The sequence below is a fragment of the Drosophila obscura genome, unplaced genomic scaffold (assembly GCF_018151105.1).
Source record: "Drosophila obscura isolate BZ-5 IFL unplaced genomic scaffold, ASM1815110v1 contig_186, whole genome shotgun sequence".
NCBI lineage: Eukaryota > Metazoa > Arthropoda > Insecta > Diptera > Drosophilidae > Drosophila > Drosophila obscura.
Genome location: NW_024542774.1, coordinates 3,588,364 through 3,605,283, shown reverse-complemented (window position 1 = coordinate 3,605,283; position 16,920 = coordinate 3,588,364). Strand labels below are relative to the sequence as shown.

The following is a 16,920-nucleotide window of genomic DNA, read 5'->3' as shown; positions in this document are numbered from 1 at the left end:
AATATCGAAAAGAAGACTTTACAAAAAAGTGAAACTCAGCGAGAGTGTGTGTGTGCTAGTGTGTGTATCTGTATCTGGGAGATACACAAGCATAACTGTAACCATAATTACCGACAGCAATGAAAAGCGAAACAAAATTAATGAAGTGTGTGATACGCGCTGAGAGCAAAAACTAAGAGAAGAAACGCAATCCCAGCTCCAAGACAATGCCACCTCCTCCTCCCCCTCCCCTTCAGGCGCTGTCTCTGGCACTTGCACCTGCACATGTTGCTGCCGCAGCGGTGTGAAGGTTGGCAGCGATGTATCTTTGTGCCGTGCAGAGAGTGCAGAGTATGTTGTTCAGAGACGCGGAAGTTCGGGAAAAAAATGTTTAGCTGCCCGGCCCAAAACAATGCACAATGTACCAGCCACACACTCACTCACACGCCAGATTGTTTTGTCCGCCTCAAAAGTTTTGTATCTTGAACTTGAGGCATCATCGGGCATACGTACATTTGTATCTGTTGCCGTGTGGGTGCTGTCTGCTGCAGGGGTGTTTGGGCGAGTGCTTCAGCCAACTGAAACAAATGGCCATGAAATCATTTGTTAGCCAGCACTGAATAACAAATAATTCTAACCACAATTGTTAAATTTCTATGCTCCCAAAGATGGCGAAGATATACCCGTATGGATTACATCATAAGTACAGCTTGATTGAATTTCCTACGAATTTCCTCAAAGCTATGTTAACCAAAAGCCAACACAAAAAAATCCTTTTACAGTATAGTATCCTACGTATTGACTCCTACCAGCCGCACTGGAAAAGGTCAGATGACGCTGATGCAACTGTCCCACGGTAAGCATTTACGGGATAAAGCTTTCATTTAATGGCTTAAGCGTGCTGGCCACAATCAGCATCATCGCCATGATGCTAACGTATTTTTCCGATTTTAAATAATTGTGTAATGAAAATACCAGAAAGGCAGCAGAATAAACAATAAACCTGCAATAAACACAGTCATAATAAATTCATTTCAGTTTTTCAATAAGTATACGCAGCCAAAGTGCCAAAGTGAGCCAGAACGAGTAAACAACGAGAAGGAACGTGTGAGTCGCTTCTTTGCTACATCTGCTATGTACATCTACGAAATTTTGAAATACTTTCGTAGCAGTGTGAAATTATATGCGTTGACTAGCTCTTATAGTCTCTGATAACATCTCAAGAATATATGTACATATATACTTTATGGGGTCGGAAATATTTCCATCTCTGCGTTACACACATCCACTTTTACCACAAATCGAATATACCCCCTAACTCTTTCTGAGTATGGGTATAATAATCATCAAGAAATCATATTTTGACCAAATCATGTCAAAGTTGCCTCTGATGTTGTCTAGCTCCAAGTGGTGTCGTTATTTTTGTTGTTTTTCCACAGACGAGTGGACGTGTATTTTTGTTTCTGCAAAAAAGATGATTTGTGCCAGTGCCACTTGAACTATGCGTCATACTGAGCCTCAGACAATGATTGAGGGAGATGCCGGAGATGAAGATGGAGACTTGGATGCTTGGATGTTGCTCGGCCCTCAGCATGTCAGATGTCGATGATGGCGATGGCGATGGTGGCTGTTGCTGTTGATGTTGATTTTCTTGGTTTTTGCTGCTGATGCTGTCTGTCTGTAGTACTAGGTATTATTGCATCATCAAACAGATTGAGCAATGAGTGGATTTAAATACACATTTAATGGTTTCAGTTATGGCCCATTGTGCCCGGTCGTTCAACTAAGCCCCACAAGGGATTATCGATATGAGATCTGTTAAAGATTTACATTTCGTTTATTTATGGTTGCAGTTCATTTATTAGCTGAATATCTAAATAAATAAATTAAGCAAATCAAAAATTGCCGAATCAAGTATTCAATATTCGATTAATAGGAATATTTAACTATTAGAAGGAAACTATCTATGGCTCCTATCACTTGAACTGATTTTTTTCCTTAAAGATACATACATATGTATCTATATTTTATGAACATTAAGTGTGTTAATGTAAGTTATATCCCTCAAGTCCAAAGCCTAAAAAAAAGGAACAGAACGACAGAAACCCCACTATCAGGGAACCTGAATATTAATGTACCTTTCTGTTTACCCCACCAGCAAATGGATGATTAATTTATGTTTATGTTTGTCATTGAAGAGGAGCGGAAAATCATTTTGGGGAAAAATTAATTTTCCGAGCTAGCAATAGTCGTGTCCAGCCGGAAAGGGAACGAACAAAACCATTTCTGATGACATACAAAATGGGAAGCACACAATTACGAAGCATTTTTTCCGTATTTCCCTGTTGCTTTCTCGCTCTTTGTCCGTTCTCCCTCCCCATTTACCTGTGTCTGTATCTCTCTCTCTCTCTCTCTCGCACTCAATTGTTTCCCTTTTGTGGGCTGAACACGTGCAAAAGTACAAGCAAATGGGGCCAAAGAGGTAAACGCCATAAATGCCCAGGTCCACTCACAATTATTGCCACAGCGGAGCACTGCCAACGGGGAGGCGGAGTGTTTGTGGGGACGTAGCAGAAGTAGTGAGTAGCACAAAGATAAAGCGAGGTATGAAAAATCGAAAGTGGCAACTCGAGTGACAAGAGGAGACCAAACGGCCTGGTCTCTTGCGCCGCCGTCGCTACGGCTCGGTTCGGTACGGTTCGGTTTTGGGTGCAGCACAATCTGCGACTCAGCATCTCTAATGGTTGCTGCAGCTGCCGCCAAACAGGAGGAGGGGCAGGTTTTTTGCCATATCGAAGAGCATGTTGCACAATGTCGATGGTGCGAGCACAAGACAGATACAGCCAGTAGAAAATACCGTACACACATATTGGAATTGGAGCAGAGATCAACGAGACTGCCGCCAGTCAAAGGCAAACATCTGGTCCCCTTCCCGCATGGTGGCCAGGTGCAGCCGGTTTCCTGTGCGTTGTGTGCAACGTGTGCTGCAAATCCAAAAATGCTTGCAGCCATAAATACTGGCAAATTGCTATGAGAACCCCCTATGAAAAGACTGATGCACACAGAAGAAGATTTGAAATGGCGACTTCAGCGACAAACGATTCCGTACTGGGGCTGGGGGGGCGCTAACCGCAATCTATGGGCCACTTCAGCTGGCTTAATTGAAATGTTTTTGGTTTTGGCTTTGGGCTATTGGCCATCAATAGATTGTTTGCACTCGAATCGAACCACAAAAATGGTGGAAAAATGAAAACCTACCTTACTGCATAAAAGCTATTATAATCCACACGTTTTCTGGACAGCAAAAAAAATAAACCGCCACCGCATTGAAAGTGAAAGCTTTTTTTCTATTATTTGTTTTCAAAAATAAATTTTACGTGTTTTTTATGCAGATAAATTGAAAATATTTGAGAGTCAAGAAAAGAAAAGTTGAGAGTGGGAACTATTTTGAATGAGAAATGCTGCCCATCACCTGTTTTCTTTGACGGATTCGAAACGCTCAGACAATGCTCCGAGGTTTAGCCCACCGCACAAAAGGTGCCGGTTCAAGTTGAAGTTGAAAGTGATGTAATTTCTCTTGGTCTCTCATCGCCAGACCCGAGTTGAACTTGGCAGCAGCTGGAAGCTTTTGGCACCTTGCAGAATACCCTACCTAAATATATTCCTTCTTTTTGAAGAAGTATGCGCGACTGTACGCATTAATATAATGGTTGTCTAATATTTAGTTAGTAAATGATTACAGCTAAGATAAATGGGATGTATATGGGTTTTACCCATTCACTTGTCATGGGAGGAAGAGTAATTACGCTTCGGGGTTTGTTATTCTCCTTTTTTGTGCTGCCTTTTTCCGTGGCATTTCTTTACCGTTTGCCGCAGCAGCAGCCGCATTTCAACGATTCCCGAATTTGCATGTCAATGTGACTTTGAAGAGCACTCTGACTGTGGCATAATCACTGGCTGTCACATTAATTAGCTGCTAATTAATTAGCAGAGCGCCAGCAATTACACTTGAAACAAAGCAGTGAAAACCCAATGCATATTTAACTTTTAATAGAAATTGGCCTAAATCAAAACGATCCAACCGCAAACGAACGAACCTCTTGCGACCGAAACATGACGATGATCAAACCGCCTCGAACATTGCTCCAACCAAACCAGACAGACAAGATCGAACAAGACAAGACACGATTCTGCGCCGAAGACAACTGTCTGCGGTATGCTGCTATTGCTTTGCTCTTCTCTCACACCCAGCAGCCTGTTGCAGTTGGCACACACGCACAAGCTTGAAGTTGAAGCTGTCGAGCACGTCGTAGACGATGGCTTGATATCAACATTTGCAGCTTAATGCCAAAACTTTTTTGAACGCAAAAGCGAACGGTACGCGAAGCGCATGCGCGGACTAAAGATCATGCCAGCGAAGCCCATCAACGGTATCCGTGGGCCGCGACTGAAACGTGTCTGAAATTCGCAAATGAAATATACGCCGAAAGAACTGTCCCCACAAAAATAGTTCTACCCAGCAAGTGACAAGTGAAGAAAACCAATCCAACAAATAAATAAACCCCCAAACCAAATAAGGTGAATGAAACGGAGGAAACTGTGTCAAAAGCAAAGAAAGTTGTCCCTGCCAAAGTTATTATGCAGTATGTGGGCAGAGTCCCAAGATCTTTTGAGGCGAACGCGTACGGGGTATCTGCAGCTACATCTGCTTTGTTGTGGGGATTGGTGGGCCTGTCAAGTTTGAGATATCTTCAGCGTGGGCCTCTTGCAATACCAATGTAATGATGACCATTTTTGGGAGCACTCACAACGGCAGGCACAGTCGGAGGCAGTACGCCCAGGCATGCGGTAGAATGGTTCTTCTGCCGGTGAATCACTCACAATACTCTTTCATTTCTTCGTCTTTCGTCTGGGGGTGCGGCAGCAGCACTCTGTGAATACACTGTGAATTATTCGATGTGGATTTCATGTAAATACGTCTGTGGGCATGATATCATACGATCAAATATTCAAAATCGAAGGCTTAACAAGGTCGCCTAGCATTTGGCAAACTAGTTTCCAGTTATTTTGCATTAAGATTCGATATTGAAATATTTGTATTTATTTTTAGGTTTCTTTTATGCATAATCCGAGGCAGAAGCCGTCCAGTCCGCTAATTATTGACCAAATTGATTTGACTGTAAATATTCGCTTCGTTTCAAATGAAAAAATCCGAAAAATTGTTTGCCAAAAAAAAACATCAGTTTGAATATGTTATTAGCATTGAAAGATCTCAAAATTAAAGGAAGCCTGTCCATGCAGATGACCTCCCACATTCAACCATTTTTAATTATGAAATGTAATTATTTTTCCGGAGATTGAACAAACTATTCGACGATACCTTTCCTGACAGCATCTGATTGGAATATTAATTTATATTTCAAAGGAGAGACACGCCGGGCCATGGACATCCACCACCCCCTCATTAGCTCTTCGCCAACTCAGCTGCATACAAAAATGTAATCTCCCTTGAGCTTGACACATTTGATATGCAAATGGCACAAAGCCAAAGCCATAGTGGCAATTGACGTTGCACCTGACATTGAAGCTGAGGCTGACCACGGCTTTTATTTGACCGCAAAGCAGGGGAAATTTCCGGCAAAGATGCCAATTAATTTGGTTATTAATTGCCATCTTTGGCAGGGAATTCATTTCCCAGAGTGGACGCTGCTTCAAGCGATAATTGGTCCTCGAAACCGGTTTAATTACGGGTCTCTTATGCAATTGAAGTACAAGTGGCGTATGCGTAACATGAGAGCGGTTCTGTTTGACATGTACAATAATCAAAATGTTATTTACTTTGAGCACGCTGAAATTGGTTCATATTTTATTTAATTAAAAGCGAATCTAAATGAATAAACTAGCAATGTAATATCCGTATTGAAGGTAATATTATCCCTGTATCAATGGCCTGTTTTGCAGCATTGCATTCTTGTCTCGTTTGGAATAATAGACAGACAGCTCACAAGGTACATAGCTAAAGCCCAAAACAAGTCCTAAGCTATTTTCGTTTGCGTGCAAATTTCTCAAAATGCATTTGTACATACGTGTCAGTGCCCCCTAACCCTCCTTTAATGCTTGAATATATGCCATATATAAATATGCTCCATGACAGACCCGCAAGCAGGCGATTTCATTTGCGTGCCACAGCCAAGTCACGTTGCTTTTTTGTTGTTTCTTTTTTGTGTATTTTATAAATTATTTTACCAATACGAAAGCGCTTTTGCTGCTTGTTTAAGCCATACAAATGTTAATTGATAACCGAAGCGATTAAAACAAAACACCCAAAACAACAACAACAAAAAAGACAAAACAAGACAGAAATTTTATGCAAATGCAGAAACTACAAATGCCTCGAAAGGATTGCGTAAAACATTGTCGAATGGGCTGGGCGTATTCATGCAATAACTGAGAAAAAAAACCCAAAAACAAAAAAAAATAGACTCCAAATGCCCACTGAAAAAAATCATAATTTTAAAGAGTTTAAGCAACCTTGGAAATGCCCAAAAATATAAGGGTTTGGCTGGGTTTTAGTGGATACTGTCGATTCAAATGAGAAGAGCTAAGGAAACAGATTTTAGAAACTTTATTTTTAAAGTGTCTATTTCGCATAAATTATTTCAATATAAATTATAGATCTTAAGAAAGATCCCTGAAACGGACATATACTATATATACATATAGTATACATATGTACATATATGTTTCTGTCGTACATACTGATTTCCTGTCCACTGTGACAGTTAAAGGTTTTTCCTTTTTCCATAATTAACATGCAGTCTAAATGGAAAAAAAAAAATGTCAGTGAATATTTTAGAATAAATTTATTTTGGTTCTGACCGTCACTTCTGGAAAACCTTCTCTGCCAATTTGCGTGCGCCGCAACCATTGCCACCCCTTCTTCATTTCAGCTGATCAATCTATTTTTCAAAGGCCATTTTCCAGATGATTTTTTTGTTGCATATATATTTTAATACAGTTTCTGTTGAGTTGGTTTTGCCTATCAGTGCGATTGCTGTGGCTTTAATTGAAAAACATGAATACTTTTGATATTTTAAAACTAAACCAATTTGGATATGACGGCCAAACAAACTAATTTCTTTTGGATGATTCCCATCCCAAAAACGAATACGAAATCGATACCGAGACTCAGACCAAGACCATTGGATGTATGTTAACCAGTTGGTTGGGCTAATGGAAAACCATTGGAATGCCAATTGTATTGGCTATGCAAAGTTATGCAGATCCATCCATAAACCGGCATGAAATGGTTGAGCCAGAGCAAAGTGTAACACCTGCACGGAGTCGGGAAAATTCGCGGCCAGCATGCGGAGAAACGGGTTGGTTGGTTGGTTGACGGAAAAGTTACCACCGATTGCATAAGCGAACCATTGAAAGTGCAACCAGTTGATGCACTTACTCACGCTCCCCTTTCCCCGCTCTCTTTAACAGCATGAGGGAACGCAGTCAGACAACTCCCAGACGCCGTCGAGCTGGTCCCAAGCAGGCGCTTCCCGGCAGCCACGAGGGAGTTGGTGCCCTGGAGTCGCCCTACTACACCATCGACAACACGGAGGACATCTATGGAACCACCTTGCTGCCCTCGCAGCGCTGCTACGTGGATCCCTGGGACCTGGAGAACTACGACTATGTGCGCAAGAAGATCGATGATGGTACCGGCCAGCAGGTGGATGAAATCCACTATGGAAATTCCCAAACCCCAAGTCCCAGCTATGGAATGGGCATGGGCATGGGCATGGCTGCTACCATGCCACGCCCCCACACACAGACGCGTCGCGTGTCGCGCTCCCAATGTCAGCTCGAGTGCTGTGTGCCGCAAAGAAGCCGGCGGAGGAGCAGAAGCAGCCGCAAGGAGCCCCTGTATACAGCCAGGAGTGACATCTACGGAGTTCCCAGTCGCTACGATGACTACATGGCCACAATGACCAGGCAGCTGCATCTGGACAACGATGAGAACGACGACGGAGAGGAGGAGGAGCTGCGGGCAGAGCTCTACGCAGAGCAGCGACAGCTTTACAATGGCTACGGAGGTGAGCGGATAAGCTTCTTTCGTCCTTGAAATGTCATCATTAAAATCCTTCAATTGTTCATCTCCACAGGCTTCTCCAGTACCAGCTCCACCGAGCACCCCTCCTCCATTGGTGACGAACTGCCCATTCCCCAACGGCGAGCGGCCACCCTTCAGCGCCGCTCCGCCCCCAGTCAAGTTGCCAACAACAACAATTATGGAACTGCACCGCATCCGAGACGCAAGCGCAGCGGCAAGTCTGCCCCGCCACTGACCGCACCACCGCAGATCGAATTCCCCGCCCCGCCCCCGATTTCGCCAGCCTATGACTACTGCAATCCCTATGCTACACTGCCGTACTGCAGCATTCCGGATTGCAGTGAGTGTCAGCAGCACACCAAGTCCCTCATCTACGCGGCACCCTCCACCCTCTACGGAACTCTGGGAGGTGTCGGATCAGGGGCACGCACTCAGTGCGAATCGCCGCACTCCGCTGGAGGCGACTCCTCGCTCTACTCGGGAATTTACGCACGTAAATTCGGACTGAGCAAGAAGGGTCTGCTCCAGATCGACTACTCCTGCAGCTGGAACGACTTAGATCGGGTCATGCAGCGCCAGTTTTAAGCGAGGAGGAGCAGTAGCACTCTCCCCCTGGGTGCTTACTGCTTGGTTGCTTGGGTTTGGAACAACATTATGTCCTTAAGTCATCATCTTATATACTCACACACACACAGACACACACACAATACCAAATAACTGAACATATTTGTCGTAGCAATTAGTGTTTCAACATTGAAATTGATTGAATAAACTTATAAAAGGTTAGCCATGGCCTCAGCAGAGTTGGAAGCCTTCTCGAGAAGAGTGAGAGTTTCTATAACAATTTACTCTACATTTGAATAGTGGAGAGATCTTTTTCCAATCCGTAGGATCATTCTGCCCATTTTATTAGAGCAAAACAGCTGCGACTTTGCTTAGACATTACTCAAGGGGAACACTCTCAGATGCGCTAAAAAAAATCCATTTTTATAGCTTCAACTTAATACTTATGAAAAATGTAGCCTCGGAGCTATCCAATTCCCAATTGCCTTTCCTGGGCCTGCCTCACCTAATTAATTGGTCAGTGGCAGCCACGAATTGCTCTTTTCACAAATGACCAAACATGTGGCCAAACATGGTTTAATCAACTAATTTGGGTGTGCATTTGCATAGTTTGTGTGGTGGGGGCGAACGCTTTTCCAGAATTTTACTCTAATTAAATATGACGTCAGGGCCACAGCTTAGCTCATGGGAAACATAATTTTAGTTTGACAATTTGTTTTTTTGGGCGACATCAACACGGAAATGGTTTTAGCGACTGACGTTGATGAATGTCCCGGGGATTGTCAGGCGGCAAATTTGTCAGCAAATTCAGCAAGGAAGATGGGATGACATATGTACATATGTATGTATGTAGCTGGAGGAGGATATATAGTAAGTGAAGCATAATACATACAAGTCAGAACAAAATCCATTAAAGTTTCTCCACTAAAAGGGAGACTGCAGCTGGATTATCATTTCCCTGGCTACACAGCAGTAAACATACAGCCAAAGAGAAAATCAATAAGGTGAATAAAATGAAGTATATTTTCCACTATCTCTGCACCCACCCTCTTGGCCCCCTTTCGCCCTCTCACGCTGTTGCTGCTGAATGCGATTTCAATTTCTCAATCCAATTTACCTTTGCAACAGTGTACACACACCAATGCCCGCTCGAATTCAAACACAAAAACGAATACGAACGAGAGAGTACAAACACGGAGCACAAGTAAATCACAAAAAACGGAAGAAAACAAAACAGATAGAAAGTCCAAGGCTTTAGATGCCCTTTTCACATTTACAATAGATTTTTAGGAAATATTTTTTAAAGCTTTATAAATTGTTTTGTAGCAGATATCACTATTTTGCAGGACGGACGAACTTTTGTTGCTGATCTGATAGTTCTAACCGATTGCTCTAAATCCTTATACCCTCTAACAGGGTAAGTAAATCTGAATGCATAAAAGGAAATGAGAGAAAAACTGGGCAGCAGAGAACAGCGCAAGGGAAGGGTGGCCAGCTAAGGGTAGTGATAGGGAGAAGAAGCATTGGCTTTGCACATAAAAGCGCAAATATTTGCGCAACATTTTCGACGACGACGACGATAAAAATCGAGTAAGAAAAATATGCAAAGAAGTAGAAGAAATGCAAATAAAATCGTCGCAAAAAAAAAAGCAAAAAAAAAAATAATATGTTTTCCCTTTGCTTTCTTTGCTTCGGATTTTCTTTTATTATTGTATAACGTCAAACATTTGCATGCGGCGACGGCGACGCCTAAATATGTGCCACACACTTTGCGCCCCACGGTTCCGCCGCCATCACGTCGCATTCACCACCCAAAGCCCACCCCAGGCAACTTTTGCATTTGCATTTATGTGCGGCGCCAAATGAAGCGTCCTCGCCTCTTGCCTACCCCACCCACCAAGCCCATGAATCTCAGCGAAAATATTTCGCACTTGCACGGAATGGAGTTTACGGAGAGGCCTCTGCCCTTAGATCCCTATCTCCCCCCCGACAGTGTGCTTGAGTCTGAGTTTGGCCGGGTAATGTGCTCTCAATTTGCCTGTCCACCTGCAGCAGAGCAGACGAAGATGTAAAGTCTTGATTGGGGGGCTGTTTCCCAATCCGAATTCAATTCTATTCGATTGAACCAAACATTTAAAAGGTTTCATGAAGTTCGATGTAAAAATGCATTGCGAGAAAATCCTTTAAAAACCGGAGAAACTGCGAAGAAATCGTTTGTCAGAACAGAGTGAGCTGCCTAACTTGACACATTATAAGCGGATTCCACCCTTCCCTCGTACTCGTCCTTGTCCTCTTTCTCGCTTTCTTTTTTATGGGCGGACTAAGCTGCCAAGAGCAGAGAGGTGTAAGAATTTTTGAATTTACGTTCCATTCTCGGTTGAATGTTGGCAAAAAAAAAAGCGGAGAATTTGTCGGCGACAATTGTAAGTCCTTTGCACAAATTGCAAGTTAAATGGATCCTTTGCCACTGGTTATGTCGCACCATTTGGTGATGCAGCCACACGAAAATAAAAACGCGAAGAAGATGAAAAAGTTGCATTTAAATGGGTATGAAAAGTGCAAATGAACTTGAAGAGGGTCCGGTAGAGTGGGCAATCACTGGAGTATTATCTCTGTCAAGAGCTGTCGAACAGATGGCATAATAATCCAATAACAATGAGAAGTAGGCGATAGAGGAGCAAGAAGAGGGCTTAGACAGCAGATGGTCAGATGCATATGGAAGAGGATCTCAATGCACTCATCAAATTGGTTTATCAGGTTTATTCAAAGTTTTCCCAGCCATATGCTCGTATCTGTTTTTTATATTCAAAAGCTTAGCCGGCTTAAAGTGCAGTTCCCAGAAATTCATAAGTCTAAAATTTAATTAAATCCTCAGCTTGGGCTTATCAAACCTAAAAGAAAATGTACGGGTAGTTCAAGCCAACAGAAAATCTCCCTTAATTTTGAGCTCTCCATCATATGTGACGGTTGGGCTTCCCCTGAGCACAACCCACACATGACACACATAATCTCTAAACGCAGTTGGTCGCAAGTATACATTTACGTCAGAAAAATCTGCAACTAAATGGCGTTATAAATTACAGGCAGGCAGCCAGGCAGCTGTCAAAAGTCGCTTCATTGTTGTTGCTACGCATGCAAAATCCGAGAAATTCCAGCTAAAAATAAACCTCAAAACTTAATTAAACTTTCTTCTTTGCATTGTTTTTTTGGTGTTGTTCTGCAACAACAGAACAATGGGGCAGAACGCAGTAGGGTGGGGTGGAGTGGAGTGGGGGTGGTGTGTTTTGTGGGAATGCCAAACTAACTGCAAAACGCAGGCACTTATTCAGTCAGAGGGTGAGGGTATTGCGGGTGTTTGTGTGTGTGTAAGTGCCTCGTTAGTAAAGCAACTCAAAATGGCGCCCGAAGTCCTGCCCCAGGTCCTGTCCGCTGGTCGGGTCGGGTCGTGTCCCGCCTTGTTTTCTCTATGCAATTTGCCAGCCATTTTGCACCTGCACTGAAAATGTTTTTTAATTAAAAACAAGAAAGAAAACTTTACCGAATGTTGCGGGTTGCTGGCAAGTGGAGAGTGAAGCCATGGGAAATACCCCTGGCTTGGTACGTAAAGAGTTGAAAGATTGAATATTCAATGAATGAATTAATTACAAAATTCGAAACTTAATAATTTACAGCAGAAAGAATCGGGAATAATAATAAAAATTTCCCAAATTATACAATATTGCTAAATTAATAAAACAAATTGATACAGCGAAGTTAATTATCTAAAATCTACAATTATTTCTGATACAAATCCCAATCCCCCCCTTTCAACATGCGAATAAAGCCAGCTGTTTTACAATCCCGCCAGCTCAAAGAACCTCCCCAATATACCCGTCTACTCTATCCAGAGTGTACCAGCATGGGTGGAGAAGACGACTACAAGAAAGTTAGGCGCCCAAAGGGTGTAGAAAGTGTCTGACATTTAGCGCCTTTTGAAAATGCCGCCAACTTCCTCTGTACGAATGTGGCTATAGATATGTAGTATATATTCTTTATACATAGACACGAGTACATGTGTTTGTATGTTTAGGCTTTTCCCCTGGCTGCCATTTGCTAATGAATAAGTTAATTTCATTCTGTCCGCAGCAGGGAAATGGGGAAATGGTGAACAGTAGACGGGGCTGACGCTCGTCCTGTTATTTATGTGGCCGCTGCCTGACTGTCGCCCATTTTAAAACCCTCAAAGTGGTCATTAGAGACGTTGGCTCAGTTGGTAGTTCCAGCCAACACGGGCGAGCAGAGATAGAGAGAGAAATGAGACACAACAGAGGGGCTGCACTGCGTATACTTAATTTATATATAGTCAACGCCACGCTATTCCCCCTCTACCCTTCCGTGCTTCCAACAACAATAGTTGGCCCAAAGCAAAAAGTGCGAGAACACTATGCTTGACTGTATGTATATGTATCTAATACAACCTTATATAACACATCCTATATATAGTTTGGTACGTGCAAAACGGTTGCTGTTGCTGTTGCTGTAAATGCAAATTAAGTCTTAATTTTGCAGCAACAATATCGCACCAAGGGTGCGGTGCACTGCATGGGAAACAGGGCGGGTTGGCTCGGTGTCCCATTATGGCCAAAGTGTTGAAGTTACGTAAGCCCCAATCCATTAGTTGAAGCAGCTAAATTAAAATAGAAGGCTGCCTCGGGTCCAGTGGGGGAAAAGGAAGAGGAAAGGGTGGCCTGACCCGAGCAAAAAAGGAAGGTGTCCGAATAGTTTTCAACAAGTGTCCGGTCATGTCTCATGCATCTGCATCGCTGGGAATATGCTGCTCTCTGTCTCACTGCAGCTCTCACAAAATAATGCTATAAAAAGAGATTAACAAAGAAAGTTAATGACAGTTATAAAAGTATTTATCTAAGTTGGTGAAAGAAAATAATATCTTCATACATACATATATTTAGTTTCAATATAAATTTCTCGCCACAATACATTTACAAATCACATTTTCCAGCCATTGCAAATTTGCAGTTTCAGGTGGGCAACATAAGCATTAAGGATTCCATTTTCATGTTGAAACGTCAAGCCAGGCTGAACCAGCCACAGCACAAACCACACACTTAAATTCATTTTATACGAGTCAAAAAAAAGTATAAGAGAAAATAAGTTGTTGTTTGGTTCATCGCTGAAAATATTCCTGAAGTATGCTTCAGCGACGTTGGCAGTTAGCGGACAAGATGGCATTTTATGCAAGCTAAAAATATGGCATAAATTAATAGCGGGCAGGAATCAGCATCTCCAAGAATTATTAACTATAGCGAAAGGGATGGGCAAAGGGGCAAAGGGACAAAGCTAAATCAACAGCACCATTGCATTTTCTTGCCAAGGCTAATTGACATGAATAAATGTTACGCAATCAGCAGGATAATAAATTCAACGACGAAGCGGAGTAAACGTTTTCATTTACACAGCGACGACTTTGTATAACGACTTTGATACGACTGAGGGATACTCTTGAAGAGCGCAAGGACATGGTATAGGAAGGCTTGGGGCGAATATTCTTGATAAGTAATATAATCCACTTTTAGTTTATATAACAGAAGAAGTCCTACTCTTGGGAGTGCTTGGCTAATTTCGATCATATATGCATTTCTGTATACCTAATCATTGGCAACGTTTCCCTGGCCTTGTTTACCCTTTGGGTTCCCTGGCCTTGGCTGAATAACTTTATGGCCCACACACATACGACCCGAACGTGACGAGTCCTGGCAGCGAATAAATTTCACACTAGTGCCACCACCAGCCAGGACACTGGGTGCTTCTGCTCCGGCTACGGTTCCTGGTGCTGCAGCTTCGTCCTCTCCTGCGCCTGCCACCTACCGCTGCCTTTGCTGCGTCTCCTTTCCGACTGCTATTGTGGCTCGTCGCTTCAGTGTCAGTGTGTCAAGCAGGCTGCGATGTGGAATAATTTGCAAAATGTCATTATTAGTTTGGATTTTGCGCAGCAGAAACGCCACGTGCAGGATGGGGCAGGAGCCGCCTGACACAGATAGAGATACAGATACAAATGCGTGATACGGGATATGGGATATGGGATATCTCCTTCTCGTTCTCACCAGCCCACCAGCCCACTGCCCCTCGTCGTATATCATCATCAGAGGCAACAGGATAGAGTTTATTTGACGCTCCTTTGTTGTGGATGATGCTGTGCTGGGCTGTGCTCTACCTGCCAGACACGTAGGATATTTGTTGGCTCGACTCCCTGTCACAGAACCCCCCACCCCGCTCTTATACAACATGCATAAGTAAGCAGGGAAATTGGTTTCACTTGCCCCTGCATACATACATTAAATCGCTTCCGACTCAAGCCTAATACGAGTATAACTGAAAGACCTCTGATGGATGATAATGCCGGGTGGGATCAGTGGGATTGACAGGTTCCCAAAACTAAATTAAGGCAAATAAATGTGAAAGGAATCTATTCAAATTAGTGGAATCGAATTCGATTTGAATCCTCTTCGTCTTTGAAATTAAATATCTTTCTTTTCAGTGTCAGAAATAAACACAAAAGAAATGGGAACCAAAACTGGCAAAAATCAATTTGCATACCAACAGCCACGAGCCAAATAAAAACTAATGAGCAATGAAAATTCTTTACAGCAATATTCATTTGATTAAATCAGTCTGCTTTGATTATTTAGATTAAAAATCGAAATAACATTGAATTGCTGAAGCTTCAGGCATAAGTTTATTTTAATTTATACAAGTCTGGACGAAGTGGTAGAAAGCTCTCGAGTCCAGATTGCCCCACTTGCCCCACTATGTAACAAAGGATTTGTCTACCAAGGAACGTTTCGCTGCTCTTGGTATTTATACATACATACATACAGGTATTAACAAATATATTTTTACCAATCAAACCAAATCAAACCAATCAAACCGATAAAGTATATTTCCGAATCAGAGTCAATCCTTTCCACCATAAAAGTTGAGTTTTCTGACAGGCCAGCACAAAATTTATTTCTCACCCATAAAAGAAATTCCCACAACTTTCAGCAATATGTCAAAGCAGCCTAGACGTGCTCTGATTTGAGAGTTTGAGGAGTTAAGTCCTAGGAGTAAATGTTAAGAGTGCGCGACCCCAAATTCGATTGACTTTTGCTTCTGAACTCTGGCACCTCCCGCCTGGCCGCAGCTAAGTGACAACTTTGGGGCTGGCTCAGCTAAATGAAATTACAGGGGAAACATTAATCGTTCAGTCAGTCTGTCAATCAGTCATGCATACACATACATACATTGTACATATGTACAATGTACATGTCTACCCATCAATCGCAATGAAAGCCACGTGTCAACTTTTGGAGCGCCATATTGGGTTTCCAAACACAGGACACCAGGAGTGGGAGGGGTAGCCAGGGTGAGAAAATTGAGAGGATAATAAGAGGACGTGGCTTGATCCTTACCCAGTTTTCGCTATACTTAGAATTCTTGGTGAAGCGTGAAAACTCCACTCATTCCTTGATATTGCCTAGAGGGTTACTGCCACAGATGGCATCAAATCGCTCCGATCTGTGATTAACCCTGGATGTCATCGTAGATTTGTTGATGGGCGTGGCGTACATTTGTTTGCTGTAAATGCGATTACGTTCAGAGTGACTTCAAAGTGACTTAATTGGATTCCATTTAAAATGAAAAGGAAATTGCCACAATAAGTGGGATGGATGGATATTCAGGGAGGTGGACGGGGTCGTCTGCGCTAATTTATTCTTAACAAGACTCCAGCCATAAATCTCCAAGGTAAAGTTGCATAAACGTATATGCAACTATGTGTGCCTGGCTCTGTGTGTGTGTGTGTGTGGTTAATACATATAAACTGTGTATGTGTATGTGTGGAGGTCATAAATTAAACCAGGCAAAAGGGACAAGAAAATCTGCACATGAAAAAGGGAAAATGCTATGCAACAACGCAATTGGATCTTCCTCCTGCTCATCCCACGCCGCCTGCAGCTCCCTCCATCTGCATATGAGTACCCGTACCCTCCGCCCGCTTAGGCTCTGTGCCTTTTCCAGGAACGGGCCTGGCTAAAGGTCACCATGACGCGTTTTATTTGCGGCTGGTCTGCAGTCCTCCCTTGTGCATTTGCTCCTGTCCGTGCATGTGCCTCTGCGGTTTGTGCAGCCGTTTGAAATTACGAACCCCACAGAGCAGCATGGAACGGCCTGGTTACACAGCAGCTGGATAGTGTATCGAATGGCTTCAAGGCTGAACGAACAGCTGAAATGAG

General features: G+C 42.9%; 1 protein-coding gene across 2 annotated transcripts; it reads left to right on the top strand.

Moving 5' to 3' along the window:
• Positions 1-2,539: 2,539 nt before the first annotated feature.
• On the top strand, positions 2,540-8,864 carry LOC111078135. 2 transcript variants are annotated; one of them, XM_022372678.2, is made up of 3 exons: positions 2,540-2,558; positions 7,471-8,069; positions 8,139-8,864. In XM_022372678.2, exons 2-3 carry the CDS (start codon positions 7,472-7,474, stop codon positions 8,669-8,671), a joined length of 1,131 nt encoding a protein of 376 aa, XP_022228370.2. In that variant the 5' UTR covers positions 2,540-2,558; position 7,471; the 3' UTR covers positions 8,672-8,864. The 2 variants fall into 2 exon arrangements, with proteins under 2 accessions (XP_022228370.2, XP_022228369.2); XM_022372677.2 differs by lacking the exon at positions 2,540-2,558 and adding an exon at positions 4,349-4,557.
• Positions 8,865-16,920: the final 8,056 nt, after the last annotated feature.

Coding starts and splice junctions, on each gene's coding strand:
- LOC111078135 (XM_022372678.2), top strand. CDS start 7,472: ATGAGGGAACGCAGTCAGACAACTCCCAGACGCCGTCGAGCTGGTCCC. Junction 8,070..8,138: donor GCTTTACAATGGCTACGGAG/GTGAGCGGATAA, acceptor TCATCTCCACAG/GCTTCTCCAGTACCAGCTCC.